This window comes from Mastomys coucha, unplaced genomic scaffold, assembly GCF_008632895.1.
Source record: "Mastomys coucha isolate ucsf_1 unplaced genomic scaffold, UCSF_Mcou_1 pScaffold18, whole genome shotgun sequence".
NCBI classification, from domain to species: Eukaryota; Metazoa; Chordata; class Mammalia; order Rodentia; family Muridae; genus Mastomys; species Mastomys coucha.
Genome location: NW_022196900.1, coordinates 79,704,224 through 79,726,941, shown reverse-complemented (window position 1 = coordinate 79,726,941; position 22,718 = coordinate 79,704,224). Strand labels below are relative to the sequence as shown.

The 22,718-nt window shown below is 42.2% G+C and overlaps 1 protein-coding gene across 22 annotated transcripts in view; it reads left to right on the top strand.

The window, feature by feature from the left end:
- LOC116096585 (microtubule-actin cross-linking factor 1) overlaps positions 1 to 22,718 on the top strand; it is a 353,064-nt gene that overhangs the window by 285,638 nt on the left and 44,708 nt on the right. For 17 of the 22 annotated variants that reach the window (XM_031378560.1, XM_031378576.1, XM_031378561.1 and 14 more), the window contains 7 exons: positions 14,862 to 15,023; positions 15,226 to 15,396; positions 17,673 to 17,839; positions 19,282 to 19,441; positions 19,773 to 20,099; positions 21,052 to 21,136; positions 21,817 to 22,058. In XM_031378560.1, the coding sequence (XP_031234420.1) occupies positions 14,862 to 15,023; positions 15,226 to 15,396; positions 17,673 to 17,839; positions 19,282 to 19,441; positions 19,773 to 20,099; positions 21,052 to 21,136; positions 21,817 to 22,058 (1,314 nt within the window). Of the gene's footprint in view, positions 1 to 1,532; positions 6,401 to 14,861; positions 15,024 to 15,225; positions 15,397 to 17,672; positions 17,840 to 19,281; positions 19,442 to 19,772; positions 20,100 to 21,051; positions 21,137 to 21,816; positions 22,059 to 22,718 lie in introns of those variants that run through there. The other 5 variants (XM_031378580.1, XM_031378575.1, XM_031378574.1 and 2 more) reach the window with 2 other exon arrangements.

Below are 22,718 nucleotides of genomic sequence, written 5' to 3'. Positions count from 1 at the left end.
AAGTATTCTTGATTCTTTTCACTCTGTGTTCATAGAAGAGTGTTCTAGTGTCTTGCACTATTGCTCCAGGAGGTCCCAGGATTCTAGACAGCTTTTTGAAGTTTTATCTTGAAAGAATAGGGTATCTAGAATAAGACAATACAAGGTACAGTGTTTCGGTATTCTCTTCTCTTTACAGATGGAAAGTCTTCATACTTGAGTGGGTAGAATTGATCAGCTTCTTTAGGAGTGAGAAATGAAGTGTAAAACATTTTGCCAAGTAAAATTGTCTTTTACTTGACTAATCTGATCGTGGGCTTCAGCCTGTACCTCATTTTTGCCAAGGAGTTTCTGGCTCTTCAAATAAGTCTAAGGCTTAGCTCCAAGCTTCACTGCCAAATCTCCACACACTAGTGACTGGTTTTATTTACTGTTTATGTGGAGAGTAGAAATAACTTTCTCATAAGTTTTACCATCTATATTAATCACTTGGGCCAACAAGACTTTGTATATTTTAACTGACCTTTTTCATCTTCATAAAATCTGAGGGACGATCATAAAGGGAGTCAAGTATTACACCTCAAAGAGATGCAAGCTACCTCCGGCAGGCAGTCTTCTGGGTTGCTCTTTGTACTTTACTTAACAATTACAGGGTCTCTAGATAGTTTTTCTAAAATCTAGAACGTAGTGTTACAGGATTGTGTAACACGTTTCTCTAATATTTTCTTTCTTGAGACTTGAATGCTTTACATCTAGCCCCTCAGAGGCTCAGGTTTCCTTGGATGTGTGCAGCAGTTATAACCAATCCAGGTGTTGGGCATTGGCCCAACACCTCTAGTGTCCCCACTGCCCTGCAACCCGCAACCCGCACCCCCTTTTCCGGTCATTAAGACTGCTGAAGTCTGAGCAGAGAAGTCCTGGCGGCGTAATGGGCAAAGATCTGTCATACTTGAGAAGGGAAACTGTGCCTAGAGTTTATCCAATAACTTGGTTCCTGAGTCTGACTTAATTCCTTGGCATACCAAGAAAAGACTATGTTTAAGGCTAGTCTGGTTCTTTGGTCAGCGCCAGAGGTGACATTGGAAAAATACAGGGACAGTCGTTGGCGGCAGAGCTGGAGCCTAGGATAGTGCAGACCGCCCACCCCAGCCCGTACATCTCTACCGGCAGATGGGGCCCCAAGTGGCTCTAGCCACAACCGGCTGGTAATGGGGGAGGCGGGGGCGCCCCTTCTGGATTCGCCCTTGGGCTGGGCTCACGTCCCGCGGGTTGGAAAGAAGCGGGGGCGGAGGGGCCGGGCCAGCGCTATGAGGGCGGGGCTTTCCTTTGTCAGGGGATTTGCCCAGCGTGACCAGGACTGCTCCTCTCCTCTGACCCTCGCGGGCGGGGACAATACTACTCCCTCGGGTGTGGAGGGAGTGAGCTAGGGGGGTGCGGGATGAGCTGGAGTCCCTTGCCCCAACCCCGGGAAGCCCCTCCCTCGCCGTCTTGGCCTCCAATCCTTGCCTCCGCCCCCTCCCCTCCCGGCGGGGCTCCCTGTAGGCCCCGCCCCCGTCCTCCTCCCTCGCAGTCCGCGCCGCGCGCTCCCGGGCTTCCAAGGGGGCTGCCCGGGTGGGGCAGCGGCTGTGGCGGGGCTGGAAGGGGAGGAGATCCGCCCGCCACCCGAGCACTTCCAGCCAGCGGCGTGTGAGCGGGCCGCGCGGCGTGAGAGAGGCGGGCTCGCCCCCCTCGTGCGGCCGGAGCGGAGCCTTTTGTTCCCGGCCAGAAGTTTGCATGCCGGGACCGTGACAGCTGCGGGCGGGGAGGAAGGCTGCAGGGTCGGCGGCGTGGTGGAGAAAAGAGGCGACTGCTTGTCATGCAGCCCACGACGCGGCGGCCGGGGGCCGGGGACCTGCAGTGGCCGGGGAGGCGGCGCCCACAGGACACGGGACTTTCTGCTGCCGGAGGGACAAACTAACTTCCTGAGCGCTAGACCCAAGGCCGGCCGGCCGGGAGCCACCTGCAAGGTTGCGGTGAGCCGACCCTGGCCCTCGGGGCGCGAGGCATGGCGCGGGTTTGCGGGCGGTGCTAAGTGAGTCCTTCAGACTGCCTCTTGGCCGATGCCGTAGCCTGCCCGCCTTCTGAAAGGCCCAGCGTGGGCCTCCAACTCGCCTTGTTTTGCGGCCACGATATAGTGTTGGCTTGGAAGCCACAACAATGCCATGATGTTTTGGAGACAGGAAGCCCCAAGCTGGCCCCGAATGAAGGACTTCCTGTGTTTAAAGTTGCAGGAATATCCGCTGACCAGCCCTGTTCAAATGCAAACACCCCAACTAGAGAGGACGAATGGCTAATTCAGACCAGCTGGACTCTTCAGGGTTGAACACAGGGTAAAATGAAAGGAATTCTTAGGAGCTTGGACCATACTTGAAAGCTAGAGGGTGTGCCATTGTTATTAAAGGACATAGTTGGTATAAATTTTCTGCTTCCAACTCAGCTTCGGTGAGATTCGAGTGACACTAGATATTGAATAAGACTTGTCAATATCAAATGATTTTTTGCTAACTGAATTTGAAAGGGCTTTAGAAAAGTAAAACCAGAAGCCATACAAGTAATTGTTTTATGCTTGTTGATGAAATAATATCATTTATCTGTCTGCAGTTATGAGGCTGCTAGCCTGTGAGGAAAAACCTGTTTGTCTTATTAGAGTTTCTCCCAAAATGGTTTCAAGTTGGGAACTTCCAGATCTTTCTAGAAGGCTGATGCGGTTGGTGGTTTGGAGTATAAGCATGTAAGAGGACTTAGAATTCATGTAGAATGTATTTTGAGAGAACCTGTGAAAAAAAAAAAAACTTTGGAAAGATTGATGGTTCATCTTGACTGAAAAAGTATGGGTAAGCCACTTAGCAGGCCAGACTGTTTAAGGCGGAACCCCACCTGCCTGGGTAAAGGGGAAGATGAGGATGGCTATATAGAAGATTGCTATGTTCCACAGCGGTCTATATACGATACAATGAGGATAAATGAACAGATTGACCAGGGGTCAAAACTTAATCAGACATCAAAAAGCACCATGGAGAAGATGGAAGGAAGTTCCATATCCAGCAATGGTACATTAGGAGCATCATCTAATGTTTTTGAATCTAGAGTGCCAGAAGGCAAGAAGCTGGATGAGAGGATAATATTTGATGCATTAAAGCTAAGCAGTGATGTGCAGAAGTCAGCACCTGTGCCACCCAGACGTCGGCCAAACGCAGAGCGCAAAGATAATGTTAACAGGAGATCGTGGAAGTCCTTCATGCCACCCAACTTCCCAGAATTTGCAGAAAGGATGGAGGCTTCTCTCAGTGAAGTCTCAGAAGCCGGTGCTTCAAGTCCTTCCTTGCAAGAGAAAAAAGAATCCAGTTCTGCACTGACAGAAAGCTCTGGTCACTTTGACCACAGGGAACCTCAGTCTGAGTCTGTTACTTTGGAACACATGTCCAAATCTGTAGATATTCCAGAAGTGCAAAATGTAAAAAAATTGAGAGAATGCCAGGACTTCAAATTCCAACAGCACAGTGAGAGCTCTCCCCATGAATTCCAGCCTCTAGACTCAGAAGCTGCAGCAGCAAGTGGTAACACAGAAGAAATGCAGGAGCACAGATTCCCAAGTGCAACCTGGCCCAGGGCCATGAAAAGTTCCACCAAGGGAGGCTTTAACGAGAAGCAGCACCCTCTTGGGGACACTGCCTGCGCTGTGGAACTACCACCTCTCTCTCCTTGCCTGAGTGAAGAGCTGTTGGATCCAGAATTACATATGCTGATAACACCTAGCCTGAGAGAAAAAACAGAGTCTGAGTTAAAATTTGAGGAGGATGAGCGGTGGATCATGATGGAGGCAGAGGAGGATTGGGAGGAAGAGAAATCATCAGAGAAAAGAAAGAGTCTTGTAGTTACAAATGAGGAGACTAGTGTGGCAGATCCTTTTGAAGAAAGTGACCAAGCAAACTCAGCCGAGGTAGAGGATGGATCTGATTGTGTGGCTGTCTTTGGAACTTATGACCACCTAGCTCTTCATCAGATGTGCTGCTCAGTTGACCTGCAGCCAACTAGGGGTCAGCCTGCTTCTGTTCCTGAGGGTGCTCCCCCTGACTGCACCTGTGTGCCTGCAGGTGATGATCTTATCAGTGAGACGAAAAACAGACCTGCTCAGGGGCTTGAGGGTCTGACTTCAGGGTTCCAGGGCCTTGCTGAAGCCGAACAGCTCTCTGACACAGATTCTGTGCAAATGTTTCTTGAACTTGAGAAGGAATGTTTATGTGAAGAAGGAGTAACTTCTTCAGCTGAGCTGCTGAGTCAGGCCTCTTCTGAAGGGCTGGCCCCAACCCAGGATGCAGAAGATTCACTTTTAATTAGTCATTTTCCAGGAGCTGCCTTAGAACAGGAACAGCATGTGGGTTTTCTAAGTGTGAGGATAAAGGACCCTGACACTGGATTAGATGGTGAATATTGCAATGCCCTGGATTCTTCTCAGGTGCCTAAAGCTGTTGAACTTAGTGCTCACCCTGATAGCGGGAGGGGTACCTCCACTATTAGCAAGGAGTGGGAAAAAGTGCCTTTTAGCCCCAAGATTGGTGGAGAATTTAAGCCTCTGGCTGATCTGGAGCCACTTGAAGAGCTGGACACAGGATTGCTGAACTCTGATCTCAGAGCCTCTTGTGGAGAAAATTTGCCAGTCTTTATTGCCTCTGAGCTAGCCAAAGAAAATGGCAATTTGTCCCAGGTAGACTGCAGTCAGACTGAGGGGAATGTAGAAGAGAATATGGAAAGGATCCCTCTCAGTTTTACTTTTAACTATGAACAAGATGTTACCTCAGGACCGGACGTAGAGGTGTTCTCACCTGATTCAAATTTATTAACTGACGAGATTCAGTTAGAAAGTGGAAAAGGAGCTCTAATTAGTCAAGAAGATAACAATCTGGCATCTTTGGGAAATGTAGACCCTTGTGAATTTTCCATGGAGAAAGTTTGTAGTAAGGGTGGAGAAACAAAAGAGCCGGAGTGTCAAGGGAAGCTTTTAGGGAATGGAACTCCAGCACAGTTTCTTACAGACTTCCAGAGTAAGTCTTCTGAGTCAGAGGCTCTGAGTCTGTGCCTGCTGGCTGGAGAACTGAAACTCAGTAAAGCTGGAGCAGAGGCCATGAGTGATAGCCAACCTCAGCTGAGTGTGGCTTCATCACAGGAAGGTGAGCTAGACACTCGGCATTCAGATGCAACCCTGAATATGAGTGATAGCCAACCTCAGCTGAGTGTGGCTTCGTCACAGGAAGGGGAGCTACAAAGGAGGCATTTAGATGCAACCCTGAACATCTTTCCAGAGGAACAAATCACCAGAGCCAGTAACAATATACCAGGTTTAGAAAAATGGCTATCCAGCCGACAGAGGCCTGCCCCAGCTGCCGTAGCACCCATGCCAGGAGAGGATATCCCAGTTGTACCATTGCCTGGCTTGGAGGGGCCTGGTGCCAAAGCCTCTGCTTCAGAGGGAACTGCTGTAGCTGCTCCAATAATACCCATCCCAGAGGAGGATGTCTCAGTAGCTTCAGTGCTTATCTTAATGGAGGATGTTACAGCTGCTGCAATATCAGCCCCAGAACAGGCTGCAGCCTCATCTGATGCAGTGCCTCCAGTGGAGAATGTTACAGCGCCCATCATAGACAAGGATGTTACCTCAGAAGAGCCTGACACTCAAGCTGCTGAAGTGTTCCTCCCAGAGGAGCCTGCCATACCAACTCCTGCAGGGCCTACCTCAGAGGAGCCTGCCATACCAACTCCTGCAGGGCCCACCTCAGAGGAGCCTGCCATACCAACTCCTGCAGGGCCCACCTCAGAGGAACCTGCCATACCAACTCCTGCAGGGCCCACCTCAGAGGAGCCTGCCATACCAACTCCTGCAGGGCCCACCTCAGAGGAGCCTGCCATACCAACTCCTGCAGGGCCCACCTCAGAGGAGCCTGCCATACCAACTCCTGCAGGGCCCACCTCAGAGGAGCCAGATACTCCAACAGTTCTGGTATCTACTACAGAGGAGCCTACCACACCTCCTCCTGCAGGTCCTACACCAGAGGAGTCTGCTGCCCCAGCCCTCAAAGAACCTACCCCAGAGAAGCCTGATACTCAGGTGGTTAGCATACCCATCCCAGAATGGTCTGCCACTTCAGCTACTGCAGTGCCTGCTAAGGAAATTTTCTCTCCTGATGGGCCCTTCCTGGAAGGAACTGCCCACACTGATCCAGTGCCCATTTCAGAAGGAACTCCTGTTCCTGAGAATGCTTCCTCTCCTGGAATGTGGATCAGGGAAGGACTTGATTCTTTAGCATTTGGAATAAAAGAGGCGCCTGGCACCACGCTGCATGGGAAAGTGCGTCTGGCTGCAGCTGATGGGTTACATTCACATGAGGTAATTGTTGCTCATCTCATTGGCAGGAAAGGCCTAGAGCATAAAGTGAGAATTGCAAGTTCTCTCACTTGGTGTTAATGTTAACCGAATGGTGGCATAGGTCCTCCTATCTTTTGTTAATACTTTGCCCCTGGGCTTTTTACTTCTAGATTTTCAATTGAGTTTAGAGGGAAAAGTGTCTTAATTTTCTCTGTAAAATTTTATTCATTATTTTACTTACGTATGTTGGTAGCCAAAGTAACACATTTGTAAATAGATGTTGGCTTAAATTTTAAAAAGCTTATTGTCAGGAAAGTGTTATTCCTCTTTTGAAAAAAGAAAAGAAAAGAAAAAATATAGTAAACCTGTTTCCTAAAATCCAGAGAGCTCATGTTTCTAGTGATGTGCAGTTAGAGTTACCCTGAGCTTTGCGTGAGACCTGAGTACTTCAAACCACTCTGGGAAGATTAGGTGTCCCGAGTCTTCTCTCTCAGATTCCTCACTGGGTAACGCAGAACCCTGAGAGGATTGTAAGGATAAAGTGGCAGTGTGTTTATGGTATCACAAACAGGAGAATTCAGCCACTGACCATCTCCCTTCATCCTGTAAAAAAATTTGCAGATATCACAGAAATAGCTTAGGTGAAAGCAATGTAAACATACATATGTGTGGGGTAGGTGGTGTTGGCTTGGTTTTTTTTGTTGTTGTTGTTGTTGTTATTTTGTCTTCCAAGACTGGGTTTCTCTGTGTAGCTCTGGCTGTCCTGGCACTTAACTCTGTAGACCAGGCTGGCCTCAAACTCACAGAGATCTTCCTGCTTCTATCTCCTGAGTGCTAGGATTAAAGGCATTTGCAGCCACTGCCATCAACACCCTGCCAAAGAATGTGTATTTCTAAAAGCCATAGGCATACTCAGGGAAAACTCAGTGTGCCATTATAGTCATCTTGCAAAATTGCTTTTATGTTCTTAGGTCACTTTTCTAGACTTTTGTTTCTGAATCTGTTAAAATGAGAGCATGTAGAAGGATATCTCCTTGGGTCTTTTAGCTTGAAGGGATTTGGTTTGGTTTGGTTTGGTTTGCTGCAAAGTCTTGCTGTATGGTCCAGACTAACTCTCAAGCTCTAAATTCTCTTGTCTCTGCCACCTAAGTGCTGAGATTACAGGCCTGGCTAATTACACCCAGTTCTCTAAAATCCTCAGACAGCAGACTGTGGAAGTGAATAGTTGAGGCAGTGCTCCACCTCCTGGAGTCCATCTGCTTTAAGCAGTTGAGTGAGGAGGTTGTTTGGGTCCCAGAACAGTTCTTCCTCACAGTAGCCACTATTAATGGACTAGTGAAGATCAATTTTCTATAATATCAGTGGGAATTACATAAGGTGGGTCCTCTCATCTACCTCATTGCATACTCTTCCATAGCAACCTTAACCTCTTAGAATACCAATTAGACATGCAACAAACTGTTTTGATTGGTCCCTTGATCTGCCAGCTTTGCTGCAAATCCTCCTGCTTAGCTGAGTGATGGTAGTTCCCTCTTGGGCTCAACAGTCATCTTGTTATGTAGCTTCCTGCCAAGTTAGAATCTGTTACCTGTCAGGTTGGTGGATCTTGATTTTGGGTTTTATAGAATGTGGGATTGATAACTGAGATTGCAGTCACCCTTCAAGTTAGAACAGTAGGCCAGTGACAGAACAATTCCTTGTGCAGGCATTCTTGAGATATACAGCTGACAGCAGCAGTCAGTATAAAAAGAAAAAAGGAAAAAAAAAAAGATGTAAAAAAGAACTCATCTGATCTGCATATAGAGGAATTTAGAGAAATCCTCAATACTGGTCTCTCTCTGGGATATGTAATCCTCCAAGGATCCCTCCAGATATAAGAGATCCTCATTATATGAAGTACTGTCTAATAAAATGCCAGGAGAAGGAAATGGTGCCATCCCACCTTGGAAAAGTTGTCATTCTTTGAAGTGGGGTTATTTTAGGTAGAGTGTCATTGTGTAGTCCTGATTGGCCTGGAACTCTCTATGTACACCACGCTAGTCACAGAGATTTCCCTGCCTCTGGCTTTGGGATTAAAGTTCTGGGATTAAAGGTATGCACCACTGACACCCTGCTATTTTGGAAATACTTATTGAACCCAGGAGCAGTAATGAATACCTACAGTTTAAGCACTTGTGTCACTAGGGTGAGCTGGGGGATACTTGAGGTCAGCCTGGGCTATATAAAATGGGGCAACCTAAGCTATAAGTGAGGATGGGGAGGGAAGAGGGAGAGACACACTATTGAAATAATAATTAGTTGGATTTTTAAAAGAAGTTTTTCAGAGGTGGACACGTGTCTGATTGGTAGACTACTTGCATGGTATGCACAAAGTCCAGGGTCCATTGGTAGAGCTGCAGAAAAAGGAAAAGTGGCTTTTTCCAAGGTTGTATAAGTTCTAGTTTTTATGTATTTAGAGAGTATTTTTGGCATATCTGGATCTTGAGACAGGGTCCTATTCTGGCTAGCCTGGAATTCACTATGTAAATCCAGGCTGGCCTCAGAATTATAGCAGTCCTCCTGCATCAGCTTCCTGAGTGCTAACATTATAAATGTGAATCACCATACCTGGCTTTTAGGGAGGTTTTTGAAGCAAAGGAACTTGTTTCCTACGCAGAGAGATATTTTAGACTCAACAAGTGATCATAACCTGGAATTTGATTTAGAGTAAAATGCTTCAGAGCTTATATGCTGTGCATGTACAAATGCATGTGTGTATACCTGGCTAAAAATATAGAATTTCTGTTCTTTCTTAAAATACAAACTTCATAATAGGTGCTAGCAAGAGCTTGGTTAGATGGGAGGCAGAGGCAGGCGGATTTCTGAGTTCGAGGCCGGCCTGGTCTACAGAGTGAGTTCCAAGACAGCCAAGGCTATACAGAGAAACCTGTCTCCAAAAAACAAAAAACAAAACAAAACAAAAAAAAAAGAGCTTGATTAAAAGAAGCTAAGTGTCAATTTATTTGTTGTTTCTGTATTGTGATCTCAGGCTACTGAGAGTGGTCCCCAGTTACTTAAACCCCTGCCTCCAAGTTCCCTCAATCTTATTTACAGTCCAAAGTTCAGAGGAAGAGGAGACAGCCTTTTATATGAAGTAGAGTTTCTGTAAAATTAAAATTTGCCAAGGAATTCTTTTTAAGCAAAAATTGAGGAGCATCACAACAATTCAGTGTTTGAGTGTCCAGCTGATAGGCAGATCTGTCATGAGTTTATTTGTTTCCCCTAAGCAATTTCTATACAAGGAGTCATTCATTCAAGAAATAAATAATTACTGAGTATCAACTTTGTGCCAGATCCTAGCCTCTTGCAGTGACTAGAATTGGCATGGTGCCTGCCCTTGTAGGCCTTAGAGTAGCATGTGGGAGGCAAACATGAAGCACAAAAATGGCTCTGTCAATATGTCATTATAAGCTGACAAAGTAGGTGTGTAGACAATTGAATAGAGGCAAGAAATACTTTGGAAGTAGAATTAAGACCTGTTTGTGGTGATGGTGTGTCATATATGCAGGATGACATAGATTCTGGTGTATAAGTTAACTACAAACTAGACAGTAGTAAATTATTGATTTCAAGAACAGATGTTAGGATTTGATTTAGGAAGAAATAAATTTGAAGAAATGAGAAAGTGAAAGGTACTGTTTCTTTGGAATCATTAGGTTCAAGGTAAGTGGTTGGTAAGTAGACAGTAAGAAAGCAGTTGGTTGTGTGGGTTTGAAGCTTAAAAGACAGAATGAAGTCATAAACATCAGAGTTAATAATTAAAGTGATAGATTAAATTGCCCAGGAAGGACATTAAAAGAAAGGAGATAGCTAGGCATGGTAATGTACACCTACTAAGGCAAGAGGTTCATGAGTTCCAGGCTAGCCTAAGCTGTATAGTAAATCTTGTCTTAAATAAACAAAGAAATAATTTTGTTTTTTAAAGACCATACATTTCCAAGCTGGGCATGTAGCATTTTTTTTTTAAGATTTATTTTATGTGTATGAGTACACTGTAGCTGTACAGATGGCCGTGAGCCATCGTGTGTGTGTGTGTGTGTGTGTGTGTGTGTGTGTGTGTGTGTGTGTGTGTGTCTGCTGGGAATTGAACTCTGGACCTCTGCCGGTCTTCAGATGCACCAGAAGAGAGTGTCCGACCTCATTACGGATGGTTGGGAGCCACCATGTGGTTGCTGGGATCCGAACTCAGGACCTAAGGAAGAGCAGTTGACCCGCTGAGCCATCTCGCCAGCCCAGAAATAAATTTTTTTAAGGAAGCCTTAGGACTAACATTCTCCATTTGGAGGTAAAAAAGAGGAGAAAAAGAGCAAACCATCAAAAAAGATCAGCTAGGATTCAGATGGAAAACACACTACCACCAAAAAGTGACTACAGCCATCACCAGTAACCACAAACACACATAAAAACAGATCTGTAAAAGAAAGCTGGCATGTATTTGATTTGATTGAGTTCCCCTTTGTCCCTCCATTTCTAATCCCCATCCCCACTCCTCTTGGTTTTTCTTCAAATTGATGTCTCTAAAGTTTCAGAATAGAGCTCTGTGGTTCTTGTGGGGTTTTTCCCCTGTATTTTGCTGAAGCTGAATTCTTTATATGTTGCTTAACAAAATACAATACAATCAAGTTGTAATATAAAGTGGAGTGTCCAGGTGATTTCCCTCATGACCTTTTTGAGTTTTTGCTGGGGCTTTTCCTCTCTATGGACTGACATATCCATCCATTAAGCATTTCTTTGAATTTAAATTCCTAACCATAGTGTGATCTGTGATCTGTTAAAGAATGAAGTTAGTCTTCCTTCAGCATTCAGTTCTATTTTAGGTTATTTTGTCCTCTTTTGCGTTCTGTCATCCTCTGGCTTCAATAGACGCACCTGTCGTACTGAAACCGAAAAATCTTTATATTGAAGAAAAGGGGGGTAAAAAAAGAAATATAACCAAGCTGGCAAAATGTAGCTAATTTTATGTTCTAGTAATTGAGAAAAGCCAATTCTTTAGGATAAATATTTGTATCAATCTTTTTTTGGTTTTATGAGGTTTTTTTTTTTTATGATGAGAAAAGATTCACAATTTCAATTTATCTGAATTTGTTAACATTTAAAAACATATTTTAAGTAAACAGAATTACATCACATTCGTCTTTTCCTTTTGTATCCCAACTTCTCCCAGAAACCCCACCTTCAATATCTGCCATACCTTACCGGGGTTTTTTTTATCATATTCTTTAAAATTTATAAAATATTAGAATTGTAAAAATAAGTATTATAAAAGTTGCTTGGTGTAAAACAACAATCAATTGAACAGTCTTATGTAGATGCTTGTCTATAGCAATACTAAAAATACATTTTTCTCAATGTAAATTTTAAATAATTCCAAACATATTAACTGTTTGATATTTTCAAATAATATATCACTATTCGTTTTTTTTTTAATGAACATAAATAGAGAAAGACTTTTTGTTTGTTTGTTTTGTTTTTAGTAGAGCTTAAAATCTTGGCTCTTACTGTGATATGAACCCAAAATAAGAACAATTTTTAGACATTGGACTTCATTGTAATAAGGCTGTACTTCAGTGACCATCACATCACCAAAGGATTTTACCTCCATAGTAGCTAAGCTAAGAATTGACAGTTCTGCTATACCAAGGAATGAATTGTAGCCATGACTTTTGGATACAGATTTCCTATAATGGTCAAAGCTTGTATATCTTCATTCTCAGCTCACAGGGAACAGGTTACTTTCATTTAAGAAATAGTGTGTGTATTAAGATGGTCTACCCATGAAGTCATTCACTAACTGTTTCAATGAAAAATGGTTCTGCTTGGAGGGTGGGACAGACATTAGGTGAGGGTAAGAATCTGGTTCATTGGCTGTGGTAATTTGGAAAAGCATTCATCTCATAGAAAGAGTAACTTATAAAGTCCTCTTCTTCAAACTTGATACAATAGTTACAAACATCAAGCAAAACATTCAGTCTCACTCTTTGTTGCTCTCTTACAAACCGTCTCCCAAATTAATTGTCTACATTTCTTTTGGTTGTATAAATTATTTTGAAAATTCTAAGCTGTTCTGAAAACCATAGTAGAGTATAAAAACATCAAATAAACAATCCTACTAATAGAGAGGCTGAGATATGAAAAGCATGACTTCAAAACCATTATATGTTACACAGCAAGACACTGTCACATACAAACAAGCAGAAAGTGTATATGGATTGTACAATACTGGACCTATTCCTCCTATTACCAAATTAGAGAGACCACTGGATGATAGCCAACAAATTTCTAATTCATCATATTTTTTAATTTCAATCGATTAGGATACGTTGGTAATATTAATTTTCATATTAATAGATATTAAGGAAAAGTAATTGTTACTTCCTGTTATTTTTGTTGTTAGAAGTGGAATTATGTTTGTGTGGGTTTGTTGAGAGATTGTTTTCTTGCTTCTAGGGTGTAGCTTTACTCCTTATGTTGGTGTTTTCCATCTATTATCCTCTGTAGGGTTGGATTTATGGAAAGATTATTGTGTAAATTTGGTTTTGTCATGGAATATCTTGTTTTCTCCATCTATGGTAATTGAGAGTTTTGCTGGGTATAGTAGCCTGGGCTGGCATTTGTGTTCTTGTAGGGTCTGTATGACATATGCCCAGGATCTTCTAGCTTTTATAGTCTCTGGTGGGAAGTCTGGTGTAATTCTGATAGGCCCACCTTTATATGTTACTTGACCTTTTTCCTTTATTGCTTTTAAGATTCTTTGTTTAGTTAGTGCATTTGGTGTTTTGATTATTATGTGACAGGGGGAATTTCTTTTCTGGTCCAGTCTATTTGGAGTTCTATAGGCTTCTTGTATGTTCATGGGTATCTCTTTCTTTAGCTTAGGGAAGTTTTCTTCTAAAATTTTGTTGGGGCTGGAGAGATGGCTCAGTGGTTAAGAGCACTGACTGTGCTCTTCCAGAGGTCCTGAGTTCAATTCCCAGCAACCACATGGTGGCTCACAGCCATCTTTAACGAGATCCTATGCCTTCTTCTGGCATGTCTGTAGACAGCAACAATGTACTCATATATATAAAATAAATAAATCTTTAAAAAAAAAAAAATTTTGTTGAAGAAATTTACTGGCCCTTTAAGTTGGGAGTCTTCACTCTCTTCTATACCTATTATCCTTAGGTTTGATCTTCTCATTGTGTCCTGGATTTCCTGGATCTTTTGGGTTAGGAACTTTTTGCACTTTCTTTGACTGTTGTGTCAATGTTTTCTATGGTGTCTTCTGCCCCAGAGATTCTCTCTTCTATCTCTTGTATTCTGTTGGTGATGCTTGCATCTATGACTCCTGATCTCTTTCCTAGGTTTTCTAACTGCAGGGTTGTCTCCCTTTGTGATTTTAAGAATAAATGTTTGTATCTTTTTTTTTTCCTGAGGTTTTTATCATTCTTAACCTTAAGATTATGCATTGGGCAAATGTGTGTGAAAATTAAAGTTTTGGCATTTCTTTGTTTTGTTGTTTTGTTTTTTGAGATAGGGTCTCATACTCCAGAGAGGCCTCAAATTGTATATGTAACTGATGATGATCATGAACCTGCACCTGAGTTCTGAGATTATATAGGCTTGGTGGCTTACACCAGTTTTCCAAAGTACCATTTTTTTTTGTTCTAACTTTTAAAATTTAGAAATGACTATGTTGTATTATAGTAGATAAAAATAGACATTGCTTACAATACTTATTCCATTTTTAATTTTTAAATTTTTTTGTTTGTTTAATTATGGACATGACCTATGGTCTCATTTTTTTATATTTTATATACCTATGCCTTACTTGGTACATGTGTCAGAGTTGTAGGCACATTTCCTCTTGTAGATGGGAGAGTACTATTTCAAGATTGATTGTGTGTGGTCTAAAACAGAATGAAGTTAAATGGCCACAGGGGTATTAAGCTATGAGCTTTGCATTTTCACACTGCTGATTTGTTTTGACTGATTGAGTTACCCATCCTAGCCAGGAAAGTGCGCTGTCTGTTGTCAGTGATCAAATAGCTATTCTCCATGGTATTTTTCCAAGAACGTAAGCACTTGTAATTTGATACCATCCTTCCCTTTCGGGATTCAAGTACATTGCATTTATTTTATAATATGTTAATGCTAATACTTCACTGTTCCTGTAGCTTTTAGCATTAAAAATTAAGCAACTGATTTGAAAGAAGAAACTAGATTAGTTTCTAGATTAAAGACCTAAATAGTGCTCTAACTGACCTTGGTGTATGTTACATAAGAAGCTACATGAATGAGACATAAGCCCATGTGTCTCCTCGTCCAGATGCTTGCATTTCCCCTTTGTTCCTTGTCCTCCTTCCTTAACTCATAACTCTCTCAAGAATGACCAGATACTATGTGTGGCATAGACAGCTTAATATCCTTTATAATAAATCTGCTTTTCTTTGCAATTCTCCAGATGTTTCAGAAAGAACAAGTAGATCCTCTTCAGGTGAAATTGCAGCAGGTGAATGGACTTGGCCAGGGATTAATTCAGAGTGCAGGAAAAAACTGTGACGTGCAGAGTTTAGAACATGACATGGACGAAATTAATACTCGTTGGAATACACTTAATAAAAAGGTGAGTTGGTGAGCAACTGATACTTGTGCTGGGACTGGAAGGGTCAAAAAAGAGATATCTAGACCTCAGATTGCCCTTGAGACTAAATGCCAACAAAATTAATTGTTACCATCTATAATTATTAAGTGGGTTAGTAGTAGCTTAAAGACAATACTGTTCTCCCCTTGAATTTGAATTTGAGCTCTCCATATCTGTGACATAGGTCGCACAAAGAATTGCACAACTGCAGGAGGCTTTGTTACATTGTGGGAAATTTCAAGATGCCTTAGAGCCATTGCTCAGCTGGTTGACAGACACAGAGGAGCTCATAGCCAATCAGAAGCCTCCATCAGCTGAGTATAAAGTGGTGAAAGCACAGATCCAAGAACAGAAGGTAAGTGGGAATGTGGAGACAGTGAACTGAAGCAGACAGTGACAGACAACACATTGTTTATAACTTAAGGAGCAAGTCCGGAGTTTCAGTAGAACTTAACCTACATGTGTTCTCCTGAGAAGAAAAGTGGAAATTGAGTTTCACTGGTTTATTCTGGCATTTCTTAGATTGAGAAAGTTACACACTTGTTCATGTGTCATATTGTAAGATCAGCAATATTTAGAATAATGTTGAATGTCATATATGAGTTGTCTATTTTTGTCCTATTTGATTAATGTTAGCACGTTAATTATATATAATAATGGGTTTCATTATGACACTTTCATCCATGTACATACTATTCTTTGATCACATTCACACTCCATTGCCCTCTCTTGTCTCTCTTCTTCCTACTTATCCTCTTTGTCTTTCCAACTAGCCCCATACCTTCTGCTGTGTGAGAGAGTCCTAGTGAGTGTCACTAAAATGCTTCCCAGGAGTATGAGCACCCTGCCAGTGGCTGTGCTACTGAGTATGAGCACCCTGCCAGTGGCTGTGCTACTGAGTATGAGCACCCTGCCAGTGGCTGTGCTACTGAGTATGAGCACTCTGCCAGTGGCTGTGCTACTGAGTATGAGCACCCTGCCAGTGGCTGTGCTGCCGAAGATGCCTTTCCCTCTCCCATCTACTGTTAACTGTACTAAACCCTATGCGTCACAGCTGCTGTGCACGTAGTCAGAGATGCTGAGAACGCTTAGTGAAGCATGTCAGGTCTGCTTATCAGCACTAGGCACACACACACACACACACACACACACACACGCCTCACACCTCACGGAGAGGAGGACAGTAAATGTCTTTATGGCTTGGAACTCAACAGTCTTTTACTTTTTTGAGTCAGGGTCTCATGTAGTCTAGGCTGGTCTGGAATATTACATATATATTTTTTAAATTTATCTTATTTATTTTTATGTGTATGAGTACACTGTAGTTGTACAGATGGCTGTGAGCCATCATGTGTGTGGCTGTTGGGAATTGAACTCAGGACCTCTGCCGGCCCCGCTCTCAGCCCCACTCGCTCCAGCATAATTCACTGTAGCTGTCTTAAGACGTACCCGAAGAGGGCATCAGATCTCATTATGGGTGGTTGTGAGCCACCATGTGGTTGCTGGGATCTGAACTCAGGACCTTCAGAAGAGCAGTCAGTGCTCTTACCCATTGAGCCATCTCGCCAGCCCCTGGAATATTATATTGCTGAGGATGGCACTGAATTTCTGATCCTCCTGCCTCCACCTCCCAAGTGCTGGGATCACAAGTGTAAACCTCACTTTGTTTATGCAATGCTGGGGATGAGACCCATGCTTTCTGCATGGTGAGCAAGCACTGTACTAGCTGAGCTCTGTCTGCCCAGTCGTTTTTAATTTTTCTTATTTTGTGCCAAACATGGTGACACATGTCTTCAAAAACAGCCCTTGGGAAGCTGAGGTAGAAGAATTTTTTAATAGAGTTTCAGGCTAACCTTGACTACATAGGATAGATCATGTTTCAAAAACAATCAGGTACAATGAATGTATACCAATGGATATATATTTTTTAAAAAAACATGCTTGTCTTAAAAGATGTTTTGTCTTTTTAGTTTTAGTTTTAGGGAGATATAATGAAACTGTATATCATTTACAGCATACAAGATGGTATTTTGATATATGTATGTATATATAATACATTCTGAAATGACTCCCTTCAGCTGATCAAAATATCTGTCATTTCAAATCCTAGTGATTTTTCTGTGTGCTTTTTCTTTTTTTTTTTTTGCTTGTTGTTTTCTGAGATTCTATGGCTGACCTGGAATTCACTATGTTGCTCAGGCTGGCCTTGAACTCAGAGATCTTCTTGCCTCTGCCTCCTATGTATTTGAACTAAAAGTCTATACCACCATTCCTGGCAAATGTACTTAACTCTTAATTCAAAGGAAGTTACCTGTCAATAATATGGTGACAGCCATGGTACTAGTTAAAAATGGAAGTGAGTGGGCATGGCAGGAACTGTACTATATCACACTCTTTGGGGGTCAAGAATGCATTGTTCAGTTAAGCTTCAAATTCATCATGGTGATTTGTGTTTTCTTCAAGATAGGGTCTCAACTGTGTAGTCCAGGCTGGCCTCAAGATTCAGAGATCCACCTGCCTCTGCTTCCCCAGTGCTGGGATTAAAGGCCTGCACCACTAACCCAGCTCTGGGTTATTTTTAAATGACCCTTTGTTGTTACTTTCCTTTCTCTCTATACACACATGCCACAGTTGCTCCAGCGACTCCTAGATGATCGAAAAGCCACAGTGGATATGCTTCAAGCAGAAGGAGGCAGAATAGCCCAGTCAGCTGAGCTGGCTGACAGAGAGAAAATCACTGGGCAACTGGAGAGTCTTGAATGTAGATGGACTGAGCTTCTCAACAAGGCAGCAGCCAGGTAAGGAATGTGGGATGTGTTAGGAGGATTGTTCTGTTCCGGGTATGCTTACGTCCACTGGAGTGCTCTTCAAGCTCTTGGATAATTCATGTATTGCTTTGGAGAATGTTTAGTGGCTTTTACTGATGGGGAATAAGTGTTTAGACATAATCCACATATCACTCTCAGGAACTGAGCTTTAATTGCTCGCAGATATTGAGATCAGAGATGCTTGATGTGAGTAGGGGCAGTGCTGCCTCAGAGTTGCTGTTCAAAGTAATGGATGCAGACTCCTTGCCTTCTAGCCAGCTGACAGACTGAGGTTTTGAGACAGTTTTTTTTTTCTCCTTTCACATATATAAACAGTGTTTTAATGGTCAGAATTTAAACTTGACATGTCTGTTTTCTGTTAATTTACACTGATACTTGATGGGTTTTTTTTTCATCCTAAGCTAATCTATGATACTGTTGAATATATAGGCATTCAAGAGATAGGTATTTTCTTATAAAATAGGCTTGCTAAATGTAACTTGGATAAAGGAAATGTTAAGTAAAGTTTTACTAAAATACATGACACAGTCCCTCCCCCACCCCACCCCCATACCAAGGATTGAACTTAAGACTTCATCTATGTTGGTCAAAAGTTCTTCTACTGAGCTGCATGCCCCGGTAGTACCAGGCCTTTTAAAGTGGCCATCATTCAGTCCGTTCTCGAAACCTAACGTTAAGACCTTTCATTACTAATTTGGTGCTCATACAGGTCTGTTGCTTATTTCTGGGTTTTGTTTGTTTGTTTGTTTGTTTTAATCTAAGACAGCTTCCTCTCTCCTTTTTAATTTATGGTATACTTAAAACCCAAGGTTAATGTGAACATTACATAGAATTTAAGATTCCAAATGACCTATAAAGTATGTGTGTGTTTGTCTTAAATTTGGCTTGAAATTGTCAGAAGCCTAATTGGAGTTTTGAAACTGGGGAGGGACTTTTAGCTCACTAGAGTAAACTACTTTGGTTTTCTCATATTCTCTTAACTCACATACAGGGATAAGACATGAAAACAGTTGATTTGGGGCTCCTTTAAGTCCTTTTTGTTGTAGCCCTGTGTTCAGGTGGTGCACATGATACATCACATTCTGATATGTCAGTGTGGGCTGAGGGAGAGTGCTAGAAGAGCTCCTTCCATCCTTAACCTGCGACTACTCTTGAGGGATTAGATAAGTCTTTGTCTAAGCCGTCAGGGTTAGCTTGCATTTAATGATGGGACAATTATCCTGCCCACCTTAGAGAAGATCCACGGAAACTGATGCTGTGAAAATTCTTACAACCACAAAGTAGTACTGCCTAGTAACGAGCGTTCTGTTTACTATGAGCACTTAAACCATGCCTGGGAAAGACTGCTCTTTTACTACATGACTCGTAATGTGACTTTCTTCCTGAGCAACTTGTTCTCTGTATTTGTGTAGGCAAAAACAGCTGGAAGATATCTTGGTTCTGGCTAAACAATTCCATGAGACAGCTGAGCCTATTTCTGAGTTCTTATCTGTCACAGAGAAAAAGCTTGCTAACTCGGAACCTGTTGGCACTCAGACTGCCAAGATACATCAGCAGATTATTCGTCACAAGGTAGGAAGGTGCTGCCATAGATGGGACAGAACCAGAGGTAGAGACTGAGAAGCTACAGCATTCTCTACAAGATGTTCTGTGGAGTTTTTAGTTTAGGATGAGGTTGTTTTATTAGTTGGAAAAGGTACATTGGGTTGAAGTAAAGTAGACATTGACTAATAAGTGAACATCTTAGGGGAGAGAAACAGTTTATATGTTACTTTTCATATTGTTTTTGCTGTGCAGCAGGTGAATTTTTATTTTAATTTGTTCTGATATTTGTTATTCACTGTTTCATGTTTGTTTTTCATTTACTTTTTTGTTACTCATTTTTTTTCATCTGGATTTCCAGGCTCTAGAGGAAGAAATAGAAAACCATGCAACAGATGTGCACCAGGCAGTTAAAATTGGGCAGTCCCTCTCCTCCCTGACATGTCCTGCAGAACAGGGCATCCTGTCAGAAAAGCTAGACTCATTGCAGGCCCGATACAGTGAAATTCAAGAGCGGTGCTGTCGAAAAGCATCCTTGCTTGAGCAGGCACTGTTCAATGCTAGACTGTTCGGGGAGGATGAGGTGGAGGTGCTCAATTGGCTGGCTGAGGTTGAGGACAAGCTCAGTACAGTGTTCGTAAAGGATTACAGACAGGATGTCCTGCAGAAACAGCATGCCGAACACCTGGTATTTGTGTTTTCATTCTTATGTTACTGAATTATTTTGTCATTCTGATATGTGTTTCTTTTCATTTCTTTTTCTTTTAATTTCTTTTTTCCCTTCATTCCAAACACTTCAACTTTATTGTGTGCATAGTATATTTATACATATAAGTGCATAGTTGAGTTGTTGCCAAGTACTAGTTCTTTTTGGATAGGTCCATGAGTAAATACTTGTATTTAGCAAGCTGAACTAATGAGTCTACATAATACAGGTTAGAGGCAGGGTCCATCTCAATTGCACATTGGGTCATTATATCAATGGATCAGCAGGTTTTCATTTGAGCAGATGAGAGCATTCTGTAACAAAACCACATATATCTATATATGGTATGATTGGTATCTCTAATCTCATCATGTACTTGTAACTTGATATTTCTGAAATCCAAGAAATTCTGTATCATCATACAATATGCCTGTTTTGCTCTTTTTTAAATTATGTGTCCATGTGTATATGTGTGTGTCAGTGCAGAGGCCAAACCTGTCACATCTGTGTGGACGTGGATCCCAGCTGCCTTTTGATGGTGGGAATCAAACTCAGGTTCTCTGGAAGAGTAGTCCCTGTTCTTAACTCCAGATATGCTTCAGTTTGCTTTATGAGAGTCTCTTTATTTTAAACATAATGGGCACTTTTGTTATATTTCATTTCTAAACTTCTTGTGTTCAAGTTTGATATCGGTTGATTGGTAAAGCTGATTTAACCCTAAATCTTTTCCATCTAGCACGAAAGAGAGCTTGCCTATAGAGCATTTCTTAGTTGTCTTTAACAGAATAACCAAAGAGATACATAAAAGAATCAACTATCAGATTTTAAACTGAGCTGCTAACGAATCTCTTTAGGTGTTATCCTTTTAAAGCTCTCAGAGTTCTTCCCTTTGTTGTGCCGTAGATTTGAAATTAATGCTATTCTTTCCTTTCAGGCTTTAAATGAAGAGATTATTAATAGAAAGAAGAATGTAGACCAAGCTATTAAAAATGGTCAGGCTCTTCTAAAACAAACTACAGGTACTTTGAAAAGTATACTTCTTAGCACCTCTTTGAGATTGTTTTATTCTATGTTTTGAGTGCTTTGCCTATATGCATATATGTGCACCACATGTGTACCCCATGCCCTCAGAGGCCAGAAGAGGGCATTGGGTCCCCTTGAAGTGGAGTTACAAGTTGATATGAGCCGCCATATGCTTTTTGGAACCAAGTCCAGGTCCTCTAAGCCATTTTGCCAGCCCTACCTTTGTCTCTTAAAGATCATAAGCACCCAGCATTAACCACTCTTCTTGACCTATGGGAGCCTTGATATCCGCTGATTATATTGGCGTGTATACTCCATGGAAGCTGGAAATATGTTCATTTTCTGCTAAATCTTTTGAAAACTACAAGACTTAGTTGTCTTACATCTGATTATAGATGACAGTTCCTCCTACCTCCTAATATATTGAATACCAGCATTGTCTGTAAAGTTTTAGAAACACCTGCAGTTGGATTTCAAGCTTAATCTCAGAAATGATTTATGTGGTTAAGGGTTCATTTCCATATCCAGTTTCCCCTCAGTTTGGGATATTAGGTGAAGTTAGGACATACCAAGAGTCTGTGAAGTTTAAGCCCTGATTTAAAGACAGGATTTAAGGGCTCCTTTAATCTCCGTCCTGAGAGCTCCTTCGTGAACAGTGGTGTGTGGTTCTTCACAGGCGAGGAGGTGTTACTTATCCAGGAGAAGCTGGATGGAATAAAGACCCGCTATGCCGACATCACGGTCACTAGCTCCAAGGCCCTCAGAACTTTAGAACAAGCCCGGCAGCTGGCCACCAAGTTCCATTCCACATATGAGGAGCTAACTGGATGGCTGAGGGAGGTGGAGGAGGAGCTGGCAGCCAGTGGAGGACAGTCTCCCACAGGGGAACAAATACCCCAGTTTCAGCAAAGACAGAAGGTAAGCCATCATTTTATACTGTAACAGGAAAAGAAGTCTCCTCTTTGAGTCATGTTTCCATACCTTTACCTTAGAACTAAACGTACTCCTGCTTTCTCTCTCATGGACTCATGACAACAAGATTTTATATACAGACGAGTATAAGACTGTAGTCTGAAGAAGAAAGAAGTCAATTTCTAGGTGTCTAGGAAATTTGCTTGCTGTGTCACATATAATTCACCTCCACTGTTCATTCTCTAAAGGGGTCACTGTTTGGAGACCACAAGACAAAGTGAAAGGAGGCAAGATGGATGAGAGCACTGGAAGGGAAAGAACAAGAACAAAGCGAGGAAAGGAGATAAATGGGGAGGTGCTTCGTAGTTAGTTCTGATTCTGCTGCAGGTTCAAAAGCAGTTCTTGATGCCCAGAAATTCTATGTGGGTATTTGTTATGTTAAATGGCCCTAGTTAGAGCATTAAGAATAGAAAGAAACACTGTTTGTTTTACACAGACAGTGTGACTCAAATCTTGCAGATGTTGTAAGCATCAGCTAAGCTGAAAGTCAGGTTTCAAAATGATTGAAAATGTGAAGCAGAGAAAAAAGCTGAGGGAAAGAGGTCAGTGCCCTGCTGGGATGTGTGTCGGAGATAGGCTTCCCCCAACCCCCAGCACACACTGCTG